The 27,386-nt window shown below is 35.9% G+C and overlaps 1 protein-coding gene across 2 annotated transcripts in view; it reads left to right on the forward strand.

The window, feature by feature from the left end:
- TENM1 (teneurin transmembrane protein 1) overlaps positions 1 to 27,386 on the forward strand; it is a 1,131,584-nt gene that overhangs the window by 735,256 nt on the left and 368,942 nt on the right. For both annotated transcript variants that reach the window (XM_066248720.1, XM_066248721.1), the window contains 5 exons: positions 8,109 to 8,308; positions 9,826 to 10,036; positions 17,612 to 17,713; positions 19,069 to 19,263; positions 22,027 to 22,227. In XM_066248720.1, coding sequence (XP_066104817.1) covers positions 8,109 to 8,308; positions 9,826 to 10,036; positions 17,612 to 17,713; positions 19,069 to 19,263; positions 22,027 to 22,227 — 909 coding nt within the window. The remainder of the gene's footprint in view (positions 1 to 8,108; positions 8,309 to 9,825; positions 10,037 to 17,611; positions 17,714 to 19,068; positions 19,264 to 22,026; positions 22,228 to 27,386) is intronic.

Below are 27,386 nucleotides of genomic sequence, written 5' to 3' on the forward strand. Positions count from 1 at the left end.
TTTTCAACAACAGATATAGAGTCAAAATGTAGTTCAAAATTAGTCTTATAATTATCAGTAAGATTTTTTAAAATTTTTCCACTTATTTTGAGAGACAGAGAGGAGGGTGGAAAGGGAGAGAGAGAGAAAGAAGCATCAACCTGATGTTTCACTTAGTTGTTCCATTTAGTTTTGTACTCACTGATTGCTTCTCATAACTTCCCTGACTAAGAATTGAACCCATGACCTCTAGTGCACTGGTTCAACACTTTATCCACTGAGTATCCAGCCAGGGCCAAGGGTAAGATTTTAACCATTCCATTTCACAGCTGACTGAGTAGATGTATGCAATAATAAGTAAGCTATTGTCCTCGAATTTGAAGACTTTCAGGGTCTCTACCTAACTCTTTTTAGTTACACAATAATGTTTTTCTCAAGTGTAAGATTAGTTAACAGACTTTTTCACACAATTAAGTATCTGTTATCAGTGTCAGTAAGACAAAAAGATTTTATTCCTAAACATATTTTATTCAATTAATTCCCAAAGGGCTATGTGTGCAGATGGTCTCAATTCTTACTCCCACCATACCTTATACTGAAATGTCAAAATAATTATCAACATTACTATCTTATTAATTCATATAAACAGTATTTATCAGATGCCTACTATGTACAAGGTTCATTCTCCCTTTTCATTCTCCTGCCTCCTCCTGGGTTATATAATGTGTATAATAAGCCATGTGTAATACACTGTCAGGAAAATCTGCCCCTGAAAAATTAGAGTCGATTACATGTTTCCCTTCAACAGTTCATACAGGAAAATTCCACAAGGCTACAGAGATAGTGGAAATAAGTTTCCACTGTCCTTTTGTCATCTTTTTACTGCTCTAATCACAGGGAGTTGGGATTGATTTCACTTTTGCGTTTTGCTTCAAGCACTGTTATTCTATATTTCACAAACACTTGTTGCTGTGAAATAAGTATTATATTTGAAGAAACAAAAAGAAAATGGTACTTAAATCACACAACATACACTAGGACTAATTCAGGTGAAAGAGCATACCGAAGCCACCTGATTATGTCTCTTAAAGATTGTGAGTTTGACTTGCGGAGGCACAGTGGATAAAGCATAGACCTGGAATGCTGTGGTCGCTGGTTTGAAACCCCAGACTTGCCTAGTCAAAGCACATATGGGGTTCATGCTTCCTGGTCCTACACTCTTTTTTTCTCTCTCTGTCTCTCTGTCTCTCCCCTTTTTAAAATGACTTAAATACGTGTAAAGATTTTGAATGTGTCGTAGGGTAAAAGTGAAGAGCAAATACAATCTTAAGGTGGGTTTTCTTTTCCATCTCTTTGGACAACATTTCCTTTAGTTAAAGTAATATCTTCTTAACTTAGATACTTTTCATTAAAATGGAAAATGTCTTTAGAAGACTACTGAGATTGCTGTCATGGGCAGTTCCACAGCCTTTAACACTAGTCATTTTTGTACAAGGACCTGATACTGAAGTTTTTTGTTTTTTTTTAATGACTATGTGTCAGTATCTTCTACTAATGTTCCACTGAGCTTTGCATAGAAGCACTGAATGCAGCATGTCTAGCTATATTAAGTAGAAAAAAATGTATTTGTCCAGAATATAGTTATTTACCCACTGTCTGATAAAGACCATGTTATCAATAATCATGTGATTAGTATTCAGGTATGTGTCTGAGTCTAGATATAATGAAGCCTTGGTTTAGTCAATACAGCTTCTGCATGCAGTATCTGTCACTAATTCCAGGCCTCTGTATTAACCTTCTGAGTAGCTTGACCTTCTCTTTTTGAACGTAACTACTATCAGTTACTTTGCCATTTTTCAACACAGCATGTCTGCCATTGTTTTTTCCCACTCAGCAATTGATGCTCGTCTTGTAACCAAAAAAGCAAGTGTTTAGCTCAACTAAATTTGTGGTCAATACCTACAGTACAACAAAACTTGATATAATCCATGGCTCTCTGCCCTTCATTTTAGATTTATTCAAGGAAGTTATGGGAGAATACAGTAGTCCTGGGCCTTCTGATATGGTTCATAAAATAAGCAATTAAATGACCATCAAAACATGAATATTACAAGAACTGTACCTTAGTGCTATATGTATTTTAACATTGCTACTGCCAATTTGCAAATGAAGGATCAAAGTTAATTAATGTTAAGGTTGGGCAAAATTTCACTTACCTGCAATAATGCAGAATTTCTTCATAAAATCACATTGCATGCTGTTTTTTTGCATGAAACGTTTTCCTCTTTTGTTTCCCACTTTGAGCTACATTAAGGAAAATAATGAAATAATAAAGGAACTAGCAATCACTACATCATAATCCATAACTAAATTTAAGAGAAGATAAAATAGAGCAGGCTATTTAGTGAAATAAACTGCTATCTTCCCTTCAGATGCACTAAGCTTTTAAAGGTTAGAGGCTGAGCATGACCAGGTGGTGGCTCAGTAGATAGAACATAAGCCTGGGATGCAGAGGATCCAGATTGGAGGCCCCGAGGTCACAGGCTTGAGCTCAGGCTTACCAGCTTGAGGACGAGGTCACAGGCTTGAGTGTGGGATCATAGATATTGTGCCATGGTTGCTGGTTTGAGCCCAAAGGTTGTTAGCTTGAAGTCCAAGGTCACTGTCTTGAGCCCAAGGTCACTGGTTTGGGAAAAGGGTCACTGGCTCAGCTGGAGTCTCTTAGTCAAGGCTAATATGAGAGAGCAGTCAAGGGACAACTAAAGTGCCGCAATGAAGAATTGATGCTTCTCATCTCTCTCTCTTCCCATCTATCTGTCCTTGTCTGTCCCCACCCTTGCTAAAAACAAACAAATAAATAAATAAATAAATAAATAAATAAATATTTAGAGGCTGAGAAATTTTTTATCTGCAAGAGCTGTGAGAATTTATCTTCTAAAATACCAAATCACTGCAACTAGCATAACTTGTTATTTTTATTTAAATTAAGCTCCACATGTCCATTCACATTGTCATTTCTCTTTGCCTATCTTGCCTTAACTATGATGCAAGCTCTCAAAGGGTAAGACCACCTTCTGTTAAACTTATAAATCTCTTACAGTTACATGCTTCAGATATTTAGTAAAGCTTATAACCAGGAAACCAACAACGTAACTTCATGAGTTGTTTTTTTTTTATTTAGTGACTGACGTTTAAGTAGCCTCATTATGTAACATATGACACTATAAAATGCAGACAAAAGAGATAGTGTAGCATTTGGTAAGTAAGGCTCATATATAAAGGTTAATGCCCATCAGCCAGCTTTGCCTTAGATTTTTAGAAGTGACAGTGTCTGTATTCATTAAAGGCTTTTGGAGTAGCACCTTTAAAACAATGTTTGCTAAACCTAAAACATTTTTAATTGTTTTATATTTATAATATTGTTTGCATGACCTAATGATTCGTGTTAAGTAGTGAGAGCCTAGAGTGAGGTTAACAGTTAAACAAACTGAACATTAAGTTGAGAACTGAAGTAAATATCCACACAAACACAAGCTCTTAAGTGCCTGCTCATTGAAGACATCTGTCAGCTCCAGGACATTAAGAGTTAAATGTATAACCAAACCCTTGGGGACCAAACTGTTCTGTCTCACATGGAGAAAAGTAACTTTCAGTAAAATATAAGGTCCTCAGTTGGTCATTCATCATTTCAAAGGGCATATTTTATTATAAATGTCAATTCTACAAAATTATGTGTCCTGTAATACATAATTATGTTCAAAATTGCATTTGAAATCTATTATTAACAGTTAACAGTGAACATTCTTAAAATAGTTATTACTCTTGGCCTTAACACAAAAAGCAATAATGGAGGTATTTTAGGGAGTTAAAAGCTGTAAGGCATTGGCCTCTGGATAAAGCCACTGCAGGTGTGTTTCTTAATGGGCTGTTAATTTAATAGCGGGTGAACACAAAGGACAGAGACCATGTGTGTTGTGCTTGGTGTGGAGAAGGAGTTAATGGCTGAAAGATGTAAAGGTTGTGGGAAATGAGGCCGAATTGAACTTTCCCTCCTGAGGTGAATACTCCTTGCTTAAGATCAAGGCAATCCTCTTGTCTGCCTTTTCTCCCTGCCACCACATAACAAAGATTGCCACAGAAACATATAGTGAAACATCAGAAATCACTAGAAAATATGGCAATAAATAGTAAGGATCTGATTGTCAAAACTCAGCATCCTCTCACACAAACCATCTCCTACTAAGATTCTTGTTTTTGCTACCAGCACTAAGTCAACCAAACTCAATCATGAGGTTAATTTTGACCTTTCATTAGCCCCCACATCTAGTGTCCCTGTGTCCTAAGAACTTTACTTCTCAGCATGTAAGCTATGGACCACTCAACATGGGCATTAATGAGAGCTTGTTAGAAATATCAAATCTCAGAGTGACAGAACCATAAATTGCATTTTAACAAGACCCCCTTCTTATGCCCATTTGATTTTCAGATGCTTTGCTCTGGAATTTTCCTTTACATTATCTTTCTTCTTTACTTTTCTTTTTCCTTTTATTCCTGGGGAAATAACTTTATTGTTATAGCTCTATATTTTACATTATTTTTTAAAAGCATGGAATATGATTTGACTTTTTGATTCAGAATGATTGTTATTACCTTTTAACACAAACATATAGTTCATTGCCCTTCATTGTAATTGTAGATTGGGATATATGGAATTTTTTCTTCCCTCTTCTGTGTTTTTTTTCTTTTTTTTATTAAATTTAATGCAGTGACATTGATAAATCAGGGTACATATGTTGAGAGAAAACATCTCTAGATTATTTTGACATTTGATTGTGCTGTATACCCCTCCCCCAAAGTTAAATTGTCTTCTGTCACCTTCTATCTGGTTTTCTTTGTGCCTCTCCCCTCCCCCAACCCCTCTCTCCTTCTTCACCCCATCCCCCCTCCCCCCACCCCCCACCCCTGTTGCCATCACATTCTTGTTCATGTCTCTGAGTCTCATTTTTATGTCCATTCTATGTATGGATTCATCTTAGTTTTTTTTCTGATTGACTTATTTTACTCCGTATAATGTTGTCAAGGTCCATCCATGTTATTGTAAATGATCCGATGTCATCATTTCTTATGACTGAGTAGTATTCCATAGTATATATGTACCAAAGCTTTTTAATCCACTCGTCCTCTGACGGACACTTGGGCTGTTTCCAGATGTTCGCTATTGTGAACAATGCTGCCACAAACATGGGGGTGCATTTCTCCTTTTGGAGCCGTTCTATGGTGTCCTTGGGGTATATTCCTAAAAGTGGGATAGCTGGGTCAAAAGGCAGTTCGATTTTCAGTTTTTTGTAATTAACCATTTCAATCTATGTCTTCTCTAACTTGCTTTTGTTTAAAGTCTTTTTATCTCTGTATTATTTTCTCTATGCTAGGTCAGAAAATATTGTTTTTGCCTTTTAATACTTATACTTACAGTAAGATTACAGTAAGAGTTTTAAATATATACTAATTTGAAATTAACTGATATTTGTACCCTTCTTCAGGATAATCCAAGTTTATACTTCTTAGATAATATGTGGGTTTTTTTATTTTATTAAGGAAAAATTGTCAAGTGTAATTGTATTATATTTAAGGTACAACATGATAATATTCATTGTAGAAAGGTTAACAAGATCAAGATAATTAACACAACCATAACCTCACGTAATTAACATAATCAACTCTCTTTTTGTGTGTGGAAAGAATGCTTAAGATTTACTTTCAAGTATACAATATCTTATTTTTTAAATTATTTATTTATTTTATAGAGAGGGAAGAGAGACAGAGGAAGAAAGAGAGAGACAGAGGGAGAGAGAGAGAGAGAGAGAGAGAAAGGGGGGAGGAGCAGGAAGCATCAACTCCCATATGTGCCTTGACCAGGCAAGCCCACAGTTTTGAACCTGCAACCTCAGTGTTTCAAGTTGACGCTTTATCCACTGTGCCACCATAGACCAGGCTACAATACCATACTTTTAACTACAGTCACTATGATGTATATTAGATCTTCAGAACTCCTTATATATGAAAATATGCACCCTTTCACCTATAACATTCCATTTGCTCCTCCTGCCAGCCCTGACAACCACCATTCTATTCTGTTTCTACAAAATTGGCTTTTAAAAGATTCTACATATAAGTGATACCACACAGTTTTGGTCTATTTATGGCTTATTTCACTTAGCATAACGCCCTCAAAAGTAATTCATTTTGTCACAAATGGCAGTATTTCCTTCCTTTTTATGGCTGAATAATATTCCATCATTCTATTTTGTGTATGTGTGTATGTATTAGATATTTTTATTCATTCATCCATTAAAATCATTTAGCTTATTTCTATATCTTGGCTATTGTGAATAATGCAACAATTAATGTGGATGTGCAGATATCTCTTTGGGATCCTTATTTAAGTTCCTTTGGATATATACCCAGGAGTGGGGTTGTGGGGTCAAAAAGTAGTTCAATTTTTAATTTTTTGAGGAAACACTATTCTTTTTTCCAGAACCATTTTGCCTTCCCACCAATAACGTGTAAGGCTTCTTTTTTCTCTACATCCTCTCCAACATGTTATCTCTTGTCTTTTTTGATAATAACTAACCTAAAATGTGTGAGTTGATATCTCATTGTAGTTTGTATTTTCCCAATGATTAGTGATGTTGAGCACCTTCTCATATACTTACTGGCCGTGTGTGTGTGTGTGTGTGTGTGTGTGTGTGTGTGTGTGTGTGTTTTGGAAAAATGTTTATTCAGGTCCTTTGTCTGTTTTTCATATTTGAATTATTTGCTTTTTTTTGTAATTGAATTAGATGAGTTTTTTTGTATATTCTGGATATTATCTCCTTTTCAGATATATAGTTTGATAATATTTTCTCCTAGTCTATAGGTAGCCTTTTCAGTTTAGTGATTTATTCCCCCCCCCCTTTTTCGTATGATCTCTTTAGTTTGAGATAGTCCCACTTGTTCATTTTACAATTGACTAGACTGTACTTTTTCCACATGAACTATTGTGCCCACTCTAAATTTCTATCTTCATGTCATTTCACCTGAGTTGTTCTCCCATAATTCCTCTATCATTCTTATGTCTCCCTGCTTAAATCATCCCATCTTTTGCCTTAAGGTTAGGCTTCCTAATGTACCCAAATCTCTCTATTCTTAAAAACGTTCAGTGGCTTTCCATTCCTTATGAAATAAACCATTCAGGACTAATACTCAAGGCCCTATAGAATATGGCACCATTCTTTCCCTCCAGCCTTATCTCCACTGCTCTTCTACCTATGCACTTTAGCTTTACAATTCTTTTCTCCTCTTTGTTTTGGTTCAAGTTGTTTCCTTCTTGTGGAGCACCCAGCCCAACAGCTCTGGTGAAAACCTCTCCCTCTTTTAAGGACCATATTCAATACCACTTCCCATAAATACCTTTTTCTGATTCATTTCTTTATTCAACAAATAAATAATATTTCTCACATACTATTTGCCTACATTCTTTTCGTTTCTGGGGATAAGGCAATGAACAAAACAGCCAAAGCCACATGGAGGATATATTGTATTGAGAGAAAACAGTTAATAAGTAAAACAGGTTGTATGTTAGGTGGGGCTAAGTGCTATGGAGAAATATAAAGGAAGATAAAGGGCATAGAGACAGCTGGGAATGAGGAATATCCTCCAACCAAATACCTTTCCCTCCTTTGAATAACTACAGTACTTATTTTCTTTTACACCATGGTTATTTGTGTACTTGTCCTATTTTATCTTTTATATTCAAACCTTCTTCAGATCAAAAACTGCCTCTTACTCATCTTTGTATCTCTCGTAGCTTCCAAGTCAGCATTCAGTAAATAATAGTTAAAATGAATCAAGTGACAGAAATAAATGCAATAGTAGTTTCAAAGATGGAAAAGACTGATATAGTAATGGTCAGTTAGGGAGGGCTCCTCGGAAATATTTAATTTTCGTAAAGCTTTGAAAGATGGGTGGTGTGGGGAGGAAGAAAGAGCTGTGTAAGTCATTTTGATGTATCTGTTCTTGAAAATCTGAAAACCATTGCTTTATAAATTCAGATTAATGTTATGTGTAATTTTCTTTACCTTTAAAACCAGTATTTCAGAAGGGACGGGCAATAGACACTGGAGAAGTTGACATTGGTGCACAGGTCATGCAGACCATTCCACCCGGCTTGTTCTGGCGCTTCCAGATTACTATCCACCATCCAATATATCTGAAATTCAATATTTCTTTAGCCAAGGACTCTCTGCTTGGAATTTATGGAAGAAGAAACATTCCACCTACACACACTCAGGTATTTGATATTGCAGGTATTTTCTGACCTTTTTAAAAGGTGGTAGGTTTAATAGTTCAGGGTTTCTGACTTGCAACGTGTGTGGAAGTCAAAGGTGAAGATAAAAAATCTTTGTAATGAACAAAATATCCAAAGTAATCACACTGAAGCAAATGAAAAATAAAATATCATTGGGAAATAAGGAATCGTATTTAGCAGAGCAAATTTAGAAAAGGGAGTTCAAGAAATATTCTTGAAACTTGAATTCTGTTTCCTGGAATAGGATGGTCATGAACCTTCTCAACCTTATCATGCTACATATCTGTGCTGCCCACACCCCATTCCTGGTTCCATACATCTGTGACACCTTGTCCCAATGAAAGAATGCATATCTATAATGGAAATGAGTACAAAAGGCAGTTTTGTCTTACTGGTAAAAACTTATCTTGTTATTGTTAATAATGACTCAAATGCAGGGTGGGAAAAATGTAGTTTTACAGTTGTTCATATCGAAAACAAAACAATAATTAATAAATAATGATATAAAAATAACTCTGTTTCAAGTACTCACAGCTGTAAAGCTACTGTTGCCCCATCTTGTGTATGAAAGCTGTGTGTTTACAAAACCCTTCTGTCAACCTCAGCTACCTAATTTCTCTCATTTCATTTTCCTTATCTCTTTCCTACATGAACCCATTTGGGGCCCTGCTCCATCTAAGAAGTAGCAGAAGGAATCATAGCCATCTGGGGCTTGCTTTGTTTTGAGCAGATATACTGTCATCCAAACTTACCTTAGGGTCAGAGTGGGCAGGGGATTAGAATGCCATTCAAGTGTGACTACTGAAAACATGTTGAAGGACACATGTGCTATGTCCTTGTGCACTGAATGATTAGGAATAAAATGAGGATGTCCTTTGAATATCTAAATATGTGACTACAAAAATATAAATGATGATGAATGTTCTCAAATTCTTGACTGTTTCTTCATTTATTTAAAAAAATATGAAACTCTAAAATTTGTAGGAAGTTCATAGTAACATTTCCAAGGGGAATGCGTGGTTTCAAGTATCTTCTATCAGATACTTTAGAAACATATAAAAATATTGCATAATACTAAACATTTATTTCTGTTTCTTGGTTTATTTATTTTATTTTTATATATTGATAGATTTTTAGAAAGAAAAATTGATTTGTTGCTCCACTTATTTATGCATTCATTATGCCCTAAATGGGGATCAAACCCATGACATTGGCATATCATAATGACACTCTAACCTACTGAGCTATCTGGCCAGGACTGGTTTATTTATTTTTGAATGACTATTTTGAATACTCCAAAATGGTATTCAAAAAGTGTAGTGGGATTTTTTCAAAATTAATAATATACTTTTAGATTTAAATTTACTTAAAAATGACTGACTTTTTTCTCTTTGTCTGCCTCAAAGCAAAGAGGTATGAAATAGGGCAAATAAAGTTAGAAGTGTTTATCAGTCTAGAAGTAAGAGTAGGGGTTCATATTGTGTTCATTTTTGTTCCAGTTTGATTTTGTAAAACTAATGGATGGAAAACAACTACTCAAGCAAGACTCCAAGGGCTCTGATGATGACCATCACTCGCCTCGGAACTTGATCTTAACCTCATTGCAGGAGACAGGTTTCATTGAGTACATGGACCAAGGACCTTGGTATCTGGCATTTTACAATGATGGAAAAAAGATGGAACAAGTATTTGTGTTAACAACAGCAATTGGTAAGCTGCCTTGGCTATTATTTTGAATTGACAGAGTAACTCTAGAAGGACATAATCAGTGATTGAAGCAATACAGATGTTATTTAAGCTTATTGCTCATTCTTCCTTAAATTCATTATTTAGAATTGGTGACTATAAAAAAGGCTTATATAGTTGTTGTCATTAATATTGCTTAAATGCTGATAAGATTTTTTTTACAGCTCTATTATTTACTGTTACTTTAGGGTACTTTTCATACACTATCTTGTGTGTTTTTGGTAGAAATAATTACCTAGATAACATTACTGAGGCTACACAGAACAATTTCAGTAAAGAAAAGACTAAATGGGGAAAGCTATGTTAATGAAAGATCTATTAAAAGGAGAAAACAAACACCTTTAAAAAGGAAAAACTAACCTGAGTCCAGTTCTTCCTGACAAGGGACTGATTCTAAAACCAAACTTTAAGGTTTCAAAATACAACCTGAGAATATTTAAAGAAGAGTATTAAAGAATAATAACTTGAGTCATTCAAAGCCCTTTGTTTTAGAATTTTTAGTTTACAAATCATCTCAATGTCAGTTTCAGTGTTCTCAGGATCTTTTAAAACATCTTTTCTTTTTTAATACAACATTTTCACCAACTCTTATTCACAGTTCACCCTAGTTAATCAGAAATATCTTGCTCTTGTTATTATTTTTATTTTGGTGAATTCATTCCCCTTGACCCTTCCTGTGAATACAACTGAGCTCTTTAGCATTTTTAGATCCCTGAGGATAAACAACTCATTGACACAGTATTTCATTGTGTGTATTTTCCTAAAACACTCGTCTTTATAAAGAAGAGAAAATGTTTTGCAGCTGTCACTTTGTACAACTCTCACCACTTTATCCTTATTTAACTTGTTCAGCCATAAGTTTAAGAAGATGTATTCACTGTTAATAGTTATACCATCTGCTCTTTATAACAATTATGTTCTACTTTTACCTTATGCTGAAGACCTTGAGTAGGTAGAAAATAGTATTCCATCAATAAGATTATCAAAAACTTCTTTGAAAGTAATCAGAAAGGCAGAAAAATGCCCTTGTGATTTCGTCCCTCAAGAAATACTCCACCGATTTTATATCTCCAAAAGACAAAGTGTTTGTCAAATCAGGAAAAAAAAATATTTGAAATCATAATGCTGTTTTGCCACTCACAAACTCATTGAGGCACATTCAACAGACATATACCTTTCATGATAGTTTTCTATCAAGGCCTGATTTTAAAATTTCAAATGCCAGTGACTTAGAAGAGAATACATTTTTCCTAAGAAATCAAGCAACTAGAATGTCTAAAACTTTTGTGAAGATATTTTTTTTTCTTTTGGTTATCATTACCCCTAAACTTAAGTCAAAACACTCTCAAAAGAATTAAACCTTTTTTTTAGCAAGATAGAGAGAGAGAGAGAGAAAGAGGGAGAGACAGACAGGGACAGACAGACAGGGAGAGATGAGAAATATTAATTCTTTGTTGTGTCACCTTAGTTGTCTATTGATTGCTTTCTCGTATGTACCTTAACTAGAGCACTCCAGCTGAGCTAGTGACCCCTTGCTCAAGCCAGCAACCTTGGGCTCAAGCCAGTGACCTTGGGCTTTAAGTCAGTGACCTTTGAGCTCAAGGCAGCAAGTATGGAGTCCTGTCTATGATCCCATGCTCAAGCCAGCGACTCCTGTGCTCAAGCTGGTGAGCCTGCGCTCAAGCCAGATAAGCCCACACTCAAGCCGGTGACCTCGGGGTTTCAAACAGGGGTTCTCAGCATCCCAGGTGAACACTCTATCCACTGTGCCACTGTCTGGTCAGGCAAAAAACTATTAATCTTTTTTTTAAAAAAGATCAATAGTCTTAGAAACATGCTTGGAGGGGTTTTTTTTTCTGTCCTTGTCTCCCTCCCCCAAAAAAACCTAACCTTTGAGATGTAAGTGTTATTATCCAGATATTAAGTTACCACTTCCCTATATAAAAACATACTTGTTTGTTCCTTATGCAAGTCAGTTTGTTTATTTTTCTGTTGTCATTTAAGATTAGAATGGAAACGTTTCTCTTATAATTCTACTCAAAGAGAATCCAAATCAATTCCCCAAAAAAAGAAAAGAAATTTATATGTTATTTACTCTAAATTATCTCCATTAATTTAAAGGTTTTTATAATTTATCTTAATTTTAGTAAAAGGAGGCTAAAATATTTTATTAAATTAACTGAAATTTGTGTGATTTTCTTCTAAATGTTGCTTATTCTTTATATCATAATACTAGAATCAGTTGATTGATCTTAATTCTGTTTGGTCTGCTACTAATAAAGCTCAAGACAGTATTAATAACCAGCATTTTGTGAAGAATAACATAAGTCAGCCCCTGGTCTGTAGCAATACGTACTGTTTTCTAGTGGTGTGGGCAGAATTGTCAGTATCCCTTCATCTCAGCCAGTCCACTCTGTAACACTATGACACATGGAGTGCCACTCTGCCCCAAGCTCTGTGCTGAATATGTTCCACTCAGTTATCTTGTTTGATTCTCATCACAAGGCTGATAGCAGAGGTATAATGACACTTGTATTATGCATAAGGAACAGAAGCTTAGAATGAGTAAATAATTTGATAAAGTCTCACAGCCAGCAAGTGGCAAAATTGAGATGTGAGGTACCTGGTATGTCTGATTCCAAAGCCTTTGTCCTTTACACCATAGTCATTCCATAGATTATTCCTAACCTTTAGTTTCTCTTATGAGAAAACCTGCCAGAAGCAAAAGTCATCATCAGTGCAGATGCAGATATCAAGGGGCTTTAAACTCTCATATAGGAACAGAGTTATAAGCACAGAATTTGAAAATGATTCTCCACTCTACTGAACTGGTATCTAAATAGTGATTCTGTAGCAAGATAAAAAAAAAAGATAGAAGACAAAGCTTCCTGGAGGCCAACATAAATAGAAAAACACATTCAGTTTTTGTTACTGAGGCCATCCTTCTCCTGGAGGCCCTAGACCGTCCCAGTGTCTCTTTGATACCTTGTGAAGATGGCAGCTTCCAGGACCTCCAATATTGATTGCCTTTCCTTTTAATTTGCATTGCTGGTGTTGAGTTCTGTGTAGCAGTATGGGCCCAGAAACACCTCTTAGATAAGTCAACAAGATGAAGGGATTTTTATTTATTTTGATAATAAATTTTATTAATTTTTTTCTATAATAACTACATTCCCGCAACACTACTTCCATAAAGTTGTCAATAGAAACTGATGCGAAATTAAATTCAAATATATTCACCTTTGAAAGCTTCCTCCATGGCCTCCTATTACTTATCCAAGGCAGGGGACATCTAAATGCAGATTTAAAAACTGTCGTGATCTCTTAGTACAAGAAAGCTGGACAGTTAGAAAATAGAGAAATAATTGTTCTGTTTTATAATGAAAAAAAAGACTCTGTCCTTTTTCATAATGACCTTTTTGATAAATGAATGATTTTGTGAAAATAACAAATGTTTTAACATGTTAAAAATGCTTAGTTCTTTGTCAAATGTTACATTCTTGACAGCCCAGCTGTAGTTCAGAAATGCCAATTGTCAACTTCTTATCCAATTCTGTTTTCTAAAGCAAAGATAAGAGAATAGACCAGTGGTAACCAACCTGGTCCCTACCACACACTAGTGGGCGTTACAGCTTACATGGTGGGCAGTAGCGGAGCAACCAAAGTATAAATTAAAAGATAGATTTAACCATAGTAAGTTGTTTTGTAAAGATTTATTCTGCAATCTTGAAAAGGAAGAATAAAGGGGGAGGTATCACACTTCCAGATATCAAGTTATACTATAAGGCCATTGTACTCAAAACAGCCTGGTACTGGCATAAGAACAGGCATATAGATCAATGGAACAGAACTGAGAACCCAGAAATAAACCCACACCTTTATGGACAACTGATATTTGACAAAGGAGGTAAGAGCATACATTGGAGTAAAAACAGCCTCTTTAACAAATGGTGTTGGGAAAATTGGAAAGCTACCTGCCAAAAAATGAAATTCGACCACCAACTTACACCATTCACAAAATTAAACTTAAAATGGATAAAAGACTTAAATGTAAGCCATGAAACCATAGGCATCTTAGAAGAAAACATAGGCAGTAAGCTCTCTGACATTTCTCGCAGCAATATATTTGCCGATTTGTCTCCACAGGCAAGGGAAATAAAAGACAGGATAAACAAATGAGACTTTATCAAACTAAAAAGCTTCTGCACAGCTAAAGACAATAAGAACAGAATAAAAAGACAAACTACACAATGGGAGAATATATTTGACAATGCATCTGATAAGGGGTTAATAACCAAAATTTATAAAGAACTTGTAAAACTTAATACCAGGAAGACAAACAATCCAATCCAAAAATGGGCATAAGAAATGAATAGACACTTCTCCAAAGAGGACATACAGATGGCTAATAGGCATATGAAAAAATGCTCAACATCACTAATCATTAGAGAAATGCAAATTAAAACCACAATGAGACATCACCTCACACAAAACAACACAGAATGGCGCTCATCAACAAAACAAAACAGAGTAAGTGCTGACGAGGATGTGGAGAAAAGGGAACCCTCCTGCACTGCTGGTGGGAATGCAGACTTGTGCAGCCACTGTGGAAAACAGTATGGAAATTCCTCAAAAAATTAAAAATCAAACTGCCTTTTGACTCAGCTATCCCACTGTTAGGAATATACCCAAGAACACCATAGCACTGTATGAAAAGAAGAAATGCACCCCCATGTTCATGGCAGCATTGTTCACAATAGCGAAGATCTGGAAATAGCCCAAGTGTCTGTCAGTGGACGAGTGGATTAAAAAGCTTTGGTACATATATATTGTACTATGGAATACTACTCAGCCATAAGAAATGATGACATCGGATCTTTTACAACAACATGGATTAAACTTGATAACATTATACTGAGAGAAATGAGTAAATCAGAAAAAACTAAGAACTATATAATTCCATACATAGGTGGGACATAAAAATGAGACTCAGAGACATGGACAAGAGTGTGGGGGTTAAGGGGTGGGGGGGAGGAGAGGGAGGGGAGGTGCACAAAGAAAACCAGTTAGAAGATGATGAAAGACAATTAGACTTTGAGTGATGGGAATGCAGCATAAGCAAATGTCAAAATAACCTAGAGCTGTTTTCTCTGAACATATGTACCCTGATTTGTCAATGTCACCCCATTAAAATTAATAAAAAATAATAAACAGTAATTACCTTGTAGAAAAAAGTAGGCATATATATAATATAAACTAAGTAGTCTAACTGAAAATTAAAATTCCATACCTAATAATAAAAAAAAAGATTTATTCTGCCAAACTTAGCGAAAATCTGACATAAAGTACTTGGTAAGTAATTATTATTATATGCCTTAACTTGCTATAACTCTGCTTTATAAATTTTATAAAGTAAAGTAACTTCCCTACTTTATAAATCACCATTACTGTGGAACCAGTGGGCGATTAGAAAATTTTACTACTAACAGAGATACAACAGTGGGCAGTAGGTATAAAAAGATTGACTACCCCTGTAATAGACCATTATAAACATACAAAATGCTATCTGATGCGTTCACATGAGGCTTAGAAAAATAATGTCTTCTGACTAATACCAGGATGGTTTTCCACACAGCCACTAGGTTCATTCTCAACTTTCTAAGAATCCTCCAGACTAGATACCATTTTTTGCCTTTTACATTTATTCTTCCCAGGGCAGAACTCCAAGTCTAGATTAGAAGTTCCTTAACTTGAAAGTTTGTTTGAGGTTCTCAGTACTTTACTGCAGTGCGCACCTGCAGGATTACCTGCTGTTTTTGTTCTTATGTAGATTACTGGGCCACAGTCCTCAGAGGCAGGTTTAATACATCTAGAGTGAAGACCAAGCATCTGCACTGTAAGTGACTCAAGTGATCCACTGATATAGGTGGTCAGAAGGCTTCAGTTAAAGAAATACTATTTCTCTGCCCTCATTGCAAATTCTCATAATTCATTCTCACCAGTGGTGGCACAGTAGATAAAATGTCACCTGGAATGCTGAGATCACTGGTTCAAAACCCCAAGGTCACTGGCTCTGAACACCGGTTCATCAGCAAGGGTCACTAGCTTTAGCAGGGTTATTGTTCATCCACACAGTCCCAAAACTTGCCAGTTTGAGCCCATAGATCGCTGGCTTGAGCAAGGGGCCACTGGCATGGCCCTAGCCAAGGCACGTGCAAGAGGCTCAATGCACAACTAAATTGAAAGCATCTGCAAGTTGATGCTTCTCACACTTTCTGTCCCTTCTGTTTCTATAAATAAATAAATACATAAATAATTAAATAAAATCTTATAGTCTAGAGGGAGATGCCAAGACTACTTCCTAGAACATTTCCTTTTAATTGGAAATAGCTTATCCAAGTTAAAGTAGATGAAGTAGATAATTTGGATTGAGGAAGAAAAATAGATACATATAAGAAGTATGAGTTTAATAAACCAGAACATAAAATTCAGAATCCAAGATTGCTAAATATAGAAAACTTACAGAAAAGAGTAATGAGAAGATAATTTTTAAAAAAAGAACGACAAGAGTTAAGCATACGTAGCATCATAGATCACAAACTTGGAATTTAATGCTATTATATACCCTAAGACAATTTTAAATTAGAAACACTTCAAAATTTTAATTGATTCTACTGAAGGAACATTGATTAATAACATTATTATATAAATTTCAGATGTATAACACTGTAATTTTTAAAGTCATAGTTGGAGATTGGCTTTTGTATAACTTTATACCTTTCCAGTCAAAATACCAGAAGGCTTATCCAAATTCTGCTACCATGCACATCTTTCTGTCACTAGAGCTACCTATGGGCACCTTTAAAACCTTCTCAATTCCTCTAAAGCCTATTCTTCTCTAAGAATGTATTGAAGAGAAATTAGTAGCAGAGAGTGATACTCATTTACAGTCAAGAAAGCATTTCTCAACAAAATACTTACATTCCAATGCTTTTAGTGGTGGTGAATTTAATATGAACACTTACTTTAAAAGCCTCCCATGGTCACTTATTAATGAAAATAAAGTACTGATTATCATATTTAATCTGTCAAGATAGTAGATTGAACATTTTTAGGTGTTAGAGAAGAAAATTTTATTTATTACAAACTAAATTTAAATAATCAGAAAACTTACTCTAATGGTTTCATTTTTAAGTCCATTTCACTTTTGAGAAATATCCTATAATCCTGGTATATTTTAAGGTTTATCATGAATGGCTCATAAGAATGCAGTGCATCTAGGCCCTTTATGCACTTTAGAGATGAGGTTGGTTTTTAGTTCTATTCCTGAATAGCCAATTCAGCAAATGAAGAACGCTTTTAATAATTTGGAACTGCCTGTGACATCTTACAGAAATCTTTGGCATCTGATTTTAAATAGTCAGTGCTCTGTAGATAGCAATGGGAAACACTGTTAGAGGCCTAGAGTTTTGCAATTAAAAAAAATTAAGCACTCTGTAACCTATAGATTTGTTTATTTCTTTTTCTCTCTATTAATAGAAATAATGGATGACTGTTCAACTAATTGCAATGGAAATGGAGAGTGTATCTCTGGCCATTGTCATTGTTTTCCAGGATTCCTTGGGCCTGACTGTGCTAGAGGTAATGTTGCCCTGTTCTTCATATTGATTTGGGGAAATGGATGTCATGTGAGAACTCAGGAAAAAGAGGATTGGCAGTAGTGCCCATAGTAACAGCAACAATAGCAGCAACACTGCCCACCGCCACTACCAAAAGTTGAGCACTTATTCTGCCAGAAACTCTTCTAAATATTTTGTGTTATGTCTTTTAATTCCACTGCCTCTCGTAGTCCTGTGAGGTAGACCTGCTATTGTCCCTGTTTTGTGGGCAAAGGAAAAACTTCAGAGAGGTGCAATAACTTAACCAGGGTTATCTAACAGCTGCGAGATCATCTGACCCAACCACTGCATGATACTTTTGTGTCCTGCATACACTTATTCAGAATGGATGCACTTGAAGTGTGGGCAAAGTAAGTAACTGCTTATGCTCACCCATGTAAACCAGACAGAGTGGACAATCACCAAATGAGCAAATAGCTTAGAAAAGTAAAGACTAGAGAGTCAAAAGTCAAATGTAGCAAACATTACTGTTTCCTAGACTTGCACACAGTTTAATTCTTGAAAAGCTTTAGGTAAATCACATTGTATTTTCCCAGAGGCTTACAGTTATGACTATAGAAATGCTCTCTGCTCATTTTCTGTGTGTTTTTAAGGTTCTCAGTCTGTTAGTACATTCTTCTCAGGTTACTTAGCCAATTAATTTCTTTAGGTTAAATTCTATTTAACAGAAAATTGGATAACACTTACTAGGTTTCCAGTACCATGATAGATCTTGAGGAGGTAGGGGATAAGAGTGCAGGTGATGGCTGGTATTAAAAAATCAGGCAGACAATACAAGTTCTGCTCTCAAAAATCCCAGTTCCAATAGGGAGACAAACAATGACAAAGCGGAGTGAATGTTCTAATAAAGGTCTGCACAATGTGTTATGGGAATAGACATCTGTCCAGCATAAATCTCTTTAAATGTACAACCTTTTAAAGATAACATTTAGTTAAATAACTTACTATTTATAAGCTTTTCAAAATTTCTATTTTTCCCCGGCATATGTCTCCTTGAGAAAGAACAGCCATAAGAAAGAGAACCCCCAGCCTATAATAATGATGACGATAGTAATTATTTAAGAGTATAATGCAATAAAAATCAAATACTTAAAATAATTTTCTCTGCTCAGGGTAGTTTTATGATTTATCTTTATCCCACTCCCATAAAAGGTAAATTCTGTTTGTAGTCACAAACATGGGCTTATTTCATAAAAGCTAAGAAGGAAATAGTACAGTTTTTCCCCTGAAATGTTATACAAGAATCAATAGAGAATTGCTTATTGGAGATTTTAATAGCATTATGAGAACATTCCAAGTTCATTTGCCAATCTTCAGATTCGTGCCCTGTGCTGTGTGGTGGGAATGGAGAATACGAGAAAGGACACTGCGTCTGCCGAAATGGCTGGAAGGGGCCCGAGTGTGATGTTCCAGAAGAACAATGCATTGACCCAACGTGCTTTGGTCATGGCACCTGTATCATGGGCATCTGCATCTGTGTGCCAGGATACAAAGGAGAAATATGCGAGGAAGGTCAGAACCCCATTTTAATCTGTTGCTTCAGTCTTTGCTCCTACTGAATTGTCCAAGACACCACTATATACTGCTAGTAAAGATATAAGTGGTCTTAGCAACCCATAAAAGCTCAACATGTCTGCTGTATACATGGAGTGGGGGTTAGAGTCAGGGGAGCTCACATCTCTCCTGACAGCCTCTAATACTAATACGAGACTAGATCTGTGACACTTGCATGGTAGTAATGAACAATGGCATTTCCCCCTCATTTTAACACTGTTTCGTAACTCAAGAATTTCCATACTAATGATTTTAGGTGTTAATCCCTATGCTTTCATTATTCCAGAGTGTGCTGGGCTGCATCTTACTTTAAAGCACATAATTAAAAAATAATAATATTTGCACATTTAGAACCATTTTATGAATGTTTTATTTAGGAGTGATTTGTAATTATAATCATTATTGCTACATATTATTTATTTTTACATACCTCATGTTGAAACTTGACCTGCATGCCTAAGGGGCTTGTCACTAATGAGTTTTGAGGCAGTGCCTTTATATTAAAATTTACCCCAAGGGAGCCTTTACACACCCAAAACCTGTTTGGAAATAACAATAGTCTTTATCATTTAAAGAGACACATTGAAAAATAAGTTTACTAGTAATCAGCCCTTTTTCATGGCTCATTAAGACTATTACACAGCATTCTAAAAGGTTTAATCTCATTCCACTCCATGAGCAAGCAAGAGTTTAGCTTTTCACCTCCCATTAGCAGGAGCAGAATTTGGGTATGAAGATTGGATCTGTTCCAATGAATGGCATCAGGCCTGGACAAGGCCCCCAATTTCCTGAGTTACTTTTGGAAACTGTATAGTGATCCAACTGCAATTATGAGATTTAGGTTGTAAATTCAGATGCTGTATGGGCATACACATTCAGCTAAAAATGGTTATTATCACAACATCAATAATTTGCTGTGAAAATTAGCCTAATTTGTTTAGATCTTTTTATTTAAATCACCTAAGCAGCTGAAAAAGGACTTCGCATTCTAGGCACCACTAAAAAAATTTGTAGAGTAACCAAGATAGCATGGAATACCATACTTAATGGTCTGAACTTTGCAAATACAATAAGAAAAAATGTTTTGAGTCAGACATCACAGACCAGTAGCCCACAGGCTGAACTGGGCTTATGGACGGGCTTTGGTTTATACAGTGGTGGTGGTGTTTTTGTTGTTTAATGTGACGTCTTTGCCTAAATTAAAACAAGAGAAGTGTCCTATAAAAATCTCTAGTCCTAGCCTCTCGTGAACTACTCAAAAGTCTGATAACCCTGGGCTCCCATTCCTATGTGGTTATAACCAACTGGAGCCAAGAAGCAGCAGCTCCCCTTAAACTGCTCTCAGTTAGTTCACTCCCAATGCTGTTTTCTTAAGTCCAGCCCATCCCATTTCTGTTTGCCACCTGCCTGGCCCCTTCAGCCATATGACGATATGCTTTTGATTTAAGTATAACTTATCTATTCATTGAAGGTGGCCTTTTAATAGAACAAATTCTATTAAGTTAAATGTTATTTATTGAAATTGTTATTGTATTTTTAATATGACCAAATGGCCTTCTAAAACAACATTTTCAACTTTATACTTTTTTCTCCTCAAAATAACAAACTAATAAAATTAGACATACCTTCTGATATTTAATTACCGATTAGCTCAGGTATTATACCATTGTGTTAATGATCCTGCGATTGTGGGCTAATTATAATGACAATCATGCTAAATGGAATAATGCTAGTTTAAACGTACACTGTTCCATGGCCACACCACACCCTAAAACTAGGCCAGTCTTGTAAATGATGTCAAATTGTATCAGCTTTTTTCCATTCCTGAAAAATTCAAAGCACATATCTTCATCATGGTAAATCATTTTGTCTCATTTTATCTGTATGCGAAGACTAGAAGTTTGGAAATCAACTTTCCTATTTTCCATAATTACTCAATTAAAAGCATAACAGAGTTCTCCCCAAGGCAAACATAGAAATCTGCTTCTAATACAGCTCATACATTTGTCCAAAAATATGTATGTGTCCAAAAAATTACACATGTGTTTAAAAATTTCTATATTCACAGAATCAGAGTAAAAAAGAATTGAGTCTGTGATATTCTAAAACATTAGAAACTGTCACCTTGTCACAATAAAAGGAAAAGCCACAGGAAAAGAAATTTTCAATTGGGTTTAATATGTTGCATTTCCAATGCTTCTAAGGAATAAATGAGAGGCTATAATAAATTTCTTATATTGTATGATTTTATGCAACAGCAGTCACTTTGCTCAATACCTTGAATAATCCAAATTTAATCTATATCAGCTCTCCTAGACACGTAAAATAATAGGCATTTCTGGGAGCTATGATTCCAATTTCAGAAAAGACAAAGAATGAATTACCAAAAATTTTGGGCTTTTTTGCAAATCAGAGGAATTCCTGCCAAAGGCCCACACTGGTCTGTTTGTGTGGGAGTGCCACATACTGCTAACAATTTCACACAACATATGTATGCTTTCCTTCTTTTTCTAACTTTAGGATGCAATCTTTATGATATCTAACCATATTTTTAAGTGTTAATAATCTTCTAGTTTGAATACAATGTTGACCTGAGTCATATTATTGCCTAATTAAAACAGCAGAAATGGCATAATATGAGGAAATCAGTGTATCTCGGTGTCATAAAGCAGCTATATCTGTTCAATTTTAACCCCCCCCCTTTCTTCTCCGGTCCTTCAGAGGACTGCTTAGACCCAATGTGTTCCAGCCATGGCATCTGTGTGAAGGGAGAATGCCACTGTTCTACTGGTTGGGGAGGAATCAACTGTGAAACTCCACTTCCTATATGTCAAGAGCAGTGCTCAGGACACGGGACTTTTCTTCTGGACACTGGAATGTGTAGCTGTGACCCCAAGTGGACAGGATCTGACTGCTCAACAGGTACATTGGAGTTATTTCCTTTTCCTTCTTGCACTCCCAGCTTCTCACTGGTCTTTGCCTTAAGGTAGTTCTCCTTTAAGTCTTATCTCTTTGCTGTTCATAGGTCATAAGGGTCTTCCAATATTTCCCAGGCTACTACTTTATTGGGTTTTTATACACAACATACTTTTGGGATTTTAGTTGTATTTTTCATTGTAGTGGGTTTGTGCTAGAATCTCTGTCCTCACTCTACATTCTCCTACAGTTATTTCATCTATTACCCAGTCTCTCATTATCAGTTCTCTACAGATTGTTTCAAATCTACATTTCCCCAAATTCAAATAACCCTTCATTTTCCACCACATGCTTCATATTTCCACTGGGTGTTCCATCATTTCAAAACACAACTTAGCCCAAGATCTTTACTCTATTTATATACAGTATTGCTATATTGTCACCCAATTACTATTCCAACAATTTTTATTTCATTTTTCTATTCCCCTAGTACATCACACTTTTCTCTATGCCCTTTTCACAGCAAGGAATGAATGCTATTACCTTCCACCCAGGAAAATCCAACCCATCCACCAAGACCAAATACAATTTTATTCAAATAATTTTTTTAAAATTTTCTAATTACTGTTTATATTCAATATTATATTGTACTAGTTTCAGGTGTACAACATAGTGATCATAAAATCGTGTTCTTTATAAAGCAGTCCCCTTGATATTTCTAGTGTCTACCTGGCCCCATTTATAGTATCACATATTATTATATAATACACATAATATTACAATATTATTGACTATATTCCCCACAGTGTTCTATAAAATGTTTCCTGATCACATCAACAAGAGCCTCTGAAACCTTATTATACACAGTTCTGGAGATTTAAAAGGGCATCCTGCTGTAGGTATTTGTGGACAAAACTTGTTTTTTCATGTAAACTAAAAATAAGAGATTGTTTTTTTAAACTGTTCTTATCTTCAGACCATGTGCTCATTAAATGAGTAAAATTATTAAATGATAACTCTTACAAAGCCTCTGCCTGTTTTTGTTAAGGATGTAAAATGACACATAATAAGCAGGAGCCATAGGTGTTCTCTGAGACTTTTTGTGCCACTAAATAATTCATGAACCTACAAGTCTGTGAGCCTGTGCTATAAAGAAACAAGAGAAGCCCTTTGTTAAGAGAATTAATTCTAATCTAATACTTCACTGTGCAAAATTTTGCTGCCTCACATAGAAATAATATGGGAGAGAAGATTGCATGTTACAATTTCAGAAAGTGATGAAAATGCTAAAGACAATGGAATAATGACTACAGTGCAAATCTTGAAAAACTCATTCATTTATATATTTAGCAAACATATGTGTGAATGCTGTGTGCTTAGTGCTAGAGAAACAGTGGTAAACAAGATGGTCATGGTCCTTGTAAAAAAGGCACTTTAGTTTAGTGGAGGAGGCACATTGGACATGTTAGAGGAGAGTGACAAAAGAGAAGTGACTGGGCATTATGGGACTTTATAGTACAATTCTAACCTGATCATTAATTTCATTACTAAATGTTGTTGAACATGTTCTACCCTTTCATGTATCAGATATAGTGTTGTCTAGAGATTCAAGTTTAAAATAATATTAACATTAATATTATTATTAGAGCACTATGTTCATAACAATTATGTACTAGGCATTATTCTCAGTATTGAACACATATTCACTTAATCTTCAGAACAGCCTAAGAGGTAAGTTCTATAATTATGCCTACTTTACAAATGAAGAAAGTGAAGCCCAAAGAGATTTAATCACTCATCACAGTTACCTGCAAAATAAGTGGCAGAGGAAGAATTTAGAAAAACGTGTTTTATTTTCACATTCTGTGTTTTTAGTCACTACATTACACTATCTTCAAGGAGTCCATCATCTGATTCACTATGGATTAAAAGTACCCTTGGGCTCTGTCCAAGGCTATGTGCAGACAGCACAAAGAGGGAGCAGTAGGTTATTTCTGAAGAGGTCCAACATTCAGAGAAGACTTTGGAGAAGTCTTTTAACACTTGAATCAACATTTATATTTGGGATTTCTTTGGATATAGTCCCAGAAGTGGAATATCTGGATCATAAGGCAATTTAATATTTAGTTTTTTGAGTAACACTAAAAGATGATTATAGCAGGTTCCCAAATGATGTTTCATTCAATGTTATTTCAGTATAACATCGATGAGATGTCATCAGAACTTGTCTTATTTACATCAACTTGTGGTAGAATTGATTTCTTTATATGTTGTTTCACTTAAAGTCACAAAACCTATCAATGGCATTAAGTAAGGACATACTGTACATGTTTATCAGGTGGATAAGACAGTAAAAAAATGTTCCTGATAGAAAGAATAACTTAAAGAAGTAGAAATGTGAATCCAAATAACACATTTGTGGACATGCAAGTCATTGGGTATAACTATGGTTTAGGAGTCCAGAAAGAGGTAAAATTGGAGAGATGGGCAAGGGCCAGACACAGGGAATTTTATTTACACACTATTTTAAGGAATTTGTATTTCTTCATGACACAATAAGAAGCCATTGAGTGGTTTATAACACACTGCATTTAAGATAGGACACTCTGACAGCTACTGAGAGGACCGATTGGAAATGGATGACATAAGGTCATCAAAGGCAAATGCAATGTGATTATTGGAGTAGTCCCAGGATGAGGTGGTGGGGACATCCCAAATTGAAACTAAACTGTAGTTATGAGAATACTGAAGCAGAGAAAGATCAGAAAAAAGTTACCATGGTAGATGAGAGAAAGTGAGGAGCCAGGGACAACGTTTTTGGGTGTCTAAGTGAAAAGAAGCATCACCAGCTGAGAGAGAAAAGAAGCGTAAGCAGAAGAGCAGGTTTGGGGCAGAGGGACAGGACCTAGTGAGCTCAGTTGTGAACGTGCTGAGTTGGATGTGTCTGCAGAAGATCCAGGTGGATATGTACAGCAAAGGATTGATAGTCAAGAATGGAACTTATAGAAGAATTCTGAGCTGGAAACAAATATTCAGATCTATAAGAAGGCATGTTCTTGTCCAGGAAGAGTGAAAGATGAGGTTGAAGAAAGTCAGAACCCTAGAGAACACCAACATTTGGTATCTTTACCATGACTGGATTTTTAGCATTTAGTCAGAAACTTACCTGTTTATGTAGGAATTAATACACACTTAGTTACTTGTGATTCTGTATCATAGTTTTTTCCTCAAGGCCAGTCACATCACTTATGTGTCCTTCCTGATGCCTCAGAATTGGGTAAAATGCCTGGTCATATTCCACTCTTCGGTTGTACATATTCAGATACTTATATTCTTAATGAATCAACATTAAATTCAGTATACTGAGCATTTCTCCTTGCCCAATCCATCCCTCCTACCTAATACAAAAGGACATGCTCCAGTTCTGTCGGTAAAGAAGAAAATTACTCAGAAGGGGAGGAAAAAGCTAATTACGAACATGCCTCTACAATCACCCTACTTCCCTCTCTTCTGGATAAAGTACCCTAAACTCAATGTTATTCTTACCTCTCTTAAAAACATGCTTACTCGCTGAAAGCTAGTTAAATAATGAGAACTAATGGTAGCCCCATAGAAGATTAGATCTGGTGGAAAGGGTAGAGAAACCTGGTTTCATGTTTCACAGTCATGCTAGCTTCTAGTCCATCTGCTTTGGCATCCTTAAGGATTCTATAACACTGTGGCAGAAAGGTAAAGCAGTTTCTCCCTGGGTGTGAAAGCCACCCCACCATTCTAACCTCCTTACTGACTTGTTCATTTGCCACACATTTATTGGACCCCTATTATGTCTCTATCAGCATGTCTGGCAATGGGATATTTTATGATGAAACCAGTCTATGTTGGAGAAACAAGTATGAGTCACTATTTAGAATACATTTCACTAAATTCTATAAAAGAAAGAGAGAATCCTGGCCAGTGGTGCAGTGCATAGAGCATTATCCCAAAGTTCTGTGGTCACTGGTTTGATCTCAGGTTTGCTGACTTGACCCCAAGGCTACCAGTTCAAACCCTAGTCAGGGTACATATTAGAAGCAATGAATGGGTGCACAATTAATTGGAACAACAAACTGATGCTTCTCTCTCTCTCTCTCTCTCTCTCTCTCTCTCTCTCTCTCTCTCTTTCCTTTCTTAAAAAAATAAGGGGGAGGGATGAAATACGCAGAGTGTATTTTACAAGATCTGAAGGTCTAAGAAGTGGTCACAAAAGATTTTACAGACCATGAAGGGCCCTTTATGCCATTACTAGGACTTTGAACTTGATCCAGAGGACAATGGGAAAGCTATTGAAGGAGTTTAAAGAGGTCAGCATTATGACGTGTTTGCATTTTAGAACAGGGGTCTCAAACTCGCGGCCCGCCCACCAATTTTGTGCTGCCGCAGACTGGCCCGCAGACTAATCCACGAAGTTTGATTAGTCTGCAGGCCGCACAAAATTGGTGGGCGGGCCTCATGCGGCCTGCGGGCCGCGAGTTTGAGACCCCTGTTTTAGAAAGATCACTCTGAAAATGGTCTGGAGAATATAGTAAAAAATGATTAATACTTGATATAAGGGAATTTAAGTGCAGATGGAGAGGAATGGATAGATATGAGAGGTGTTAGGATATTGGAGTTGGTTATTGTGTAAGTGTAAGGAAAGGCAGAAATTTTCACTGATTCTGTGATTTCTACATTGCTAGACTGGGTGAATGGTAACACCGTTGTGAAATATTCATCTGTTAAACAAATTTTCTTGAGCACCTAATATGTGCTATGCCCTTGGGCTACATCAGTGAGGAAAATAAAGATTTCTGCACTAGCAGAGCTTAACAATGAACAAGAAATATACAAGCTTCTGAAACACAAGTAAACTAAGGACCAGAGTGATTATATAACTTGTTCAAGGCTGTAGACCTGGCTAGTTGCAAACCTGAAAGGAGAAACTTGGCCTGTTGATATTTTTAATGTCTAAATTTTTTTTCAGCCCTCCACCCTCAGTGCCACCAAAGGAAAAAAGCATAGTTAGACAAGGAGCTGGGACTCGGTGGATAGATTAGTTTACTGTAACAGGAAAGTTCAGAGATGAAGGACATCAGCTATCAAGTGCATGAATGGCACACAGTTGTCCAGAGATCCTGGACTAAAACCAC

This window comes from Saccopteryx bilineata, chromosome X, assembly GCF_036850765.1.
Source record: "Saccopteryx bilineata isolate mSacBil1 chromosome X, mSacBil1_pri_phased_curated, whole genome shotgun sequence".
Classification (NCBI taxonomy): domain Eukaryota; kingdom Metazoa; phylum Chordata; class Mammalia; order Chiroptera; family Emballonuridae; genus Saccopteryx; species Saccopteryx bilineata.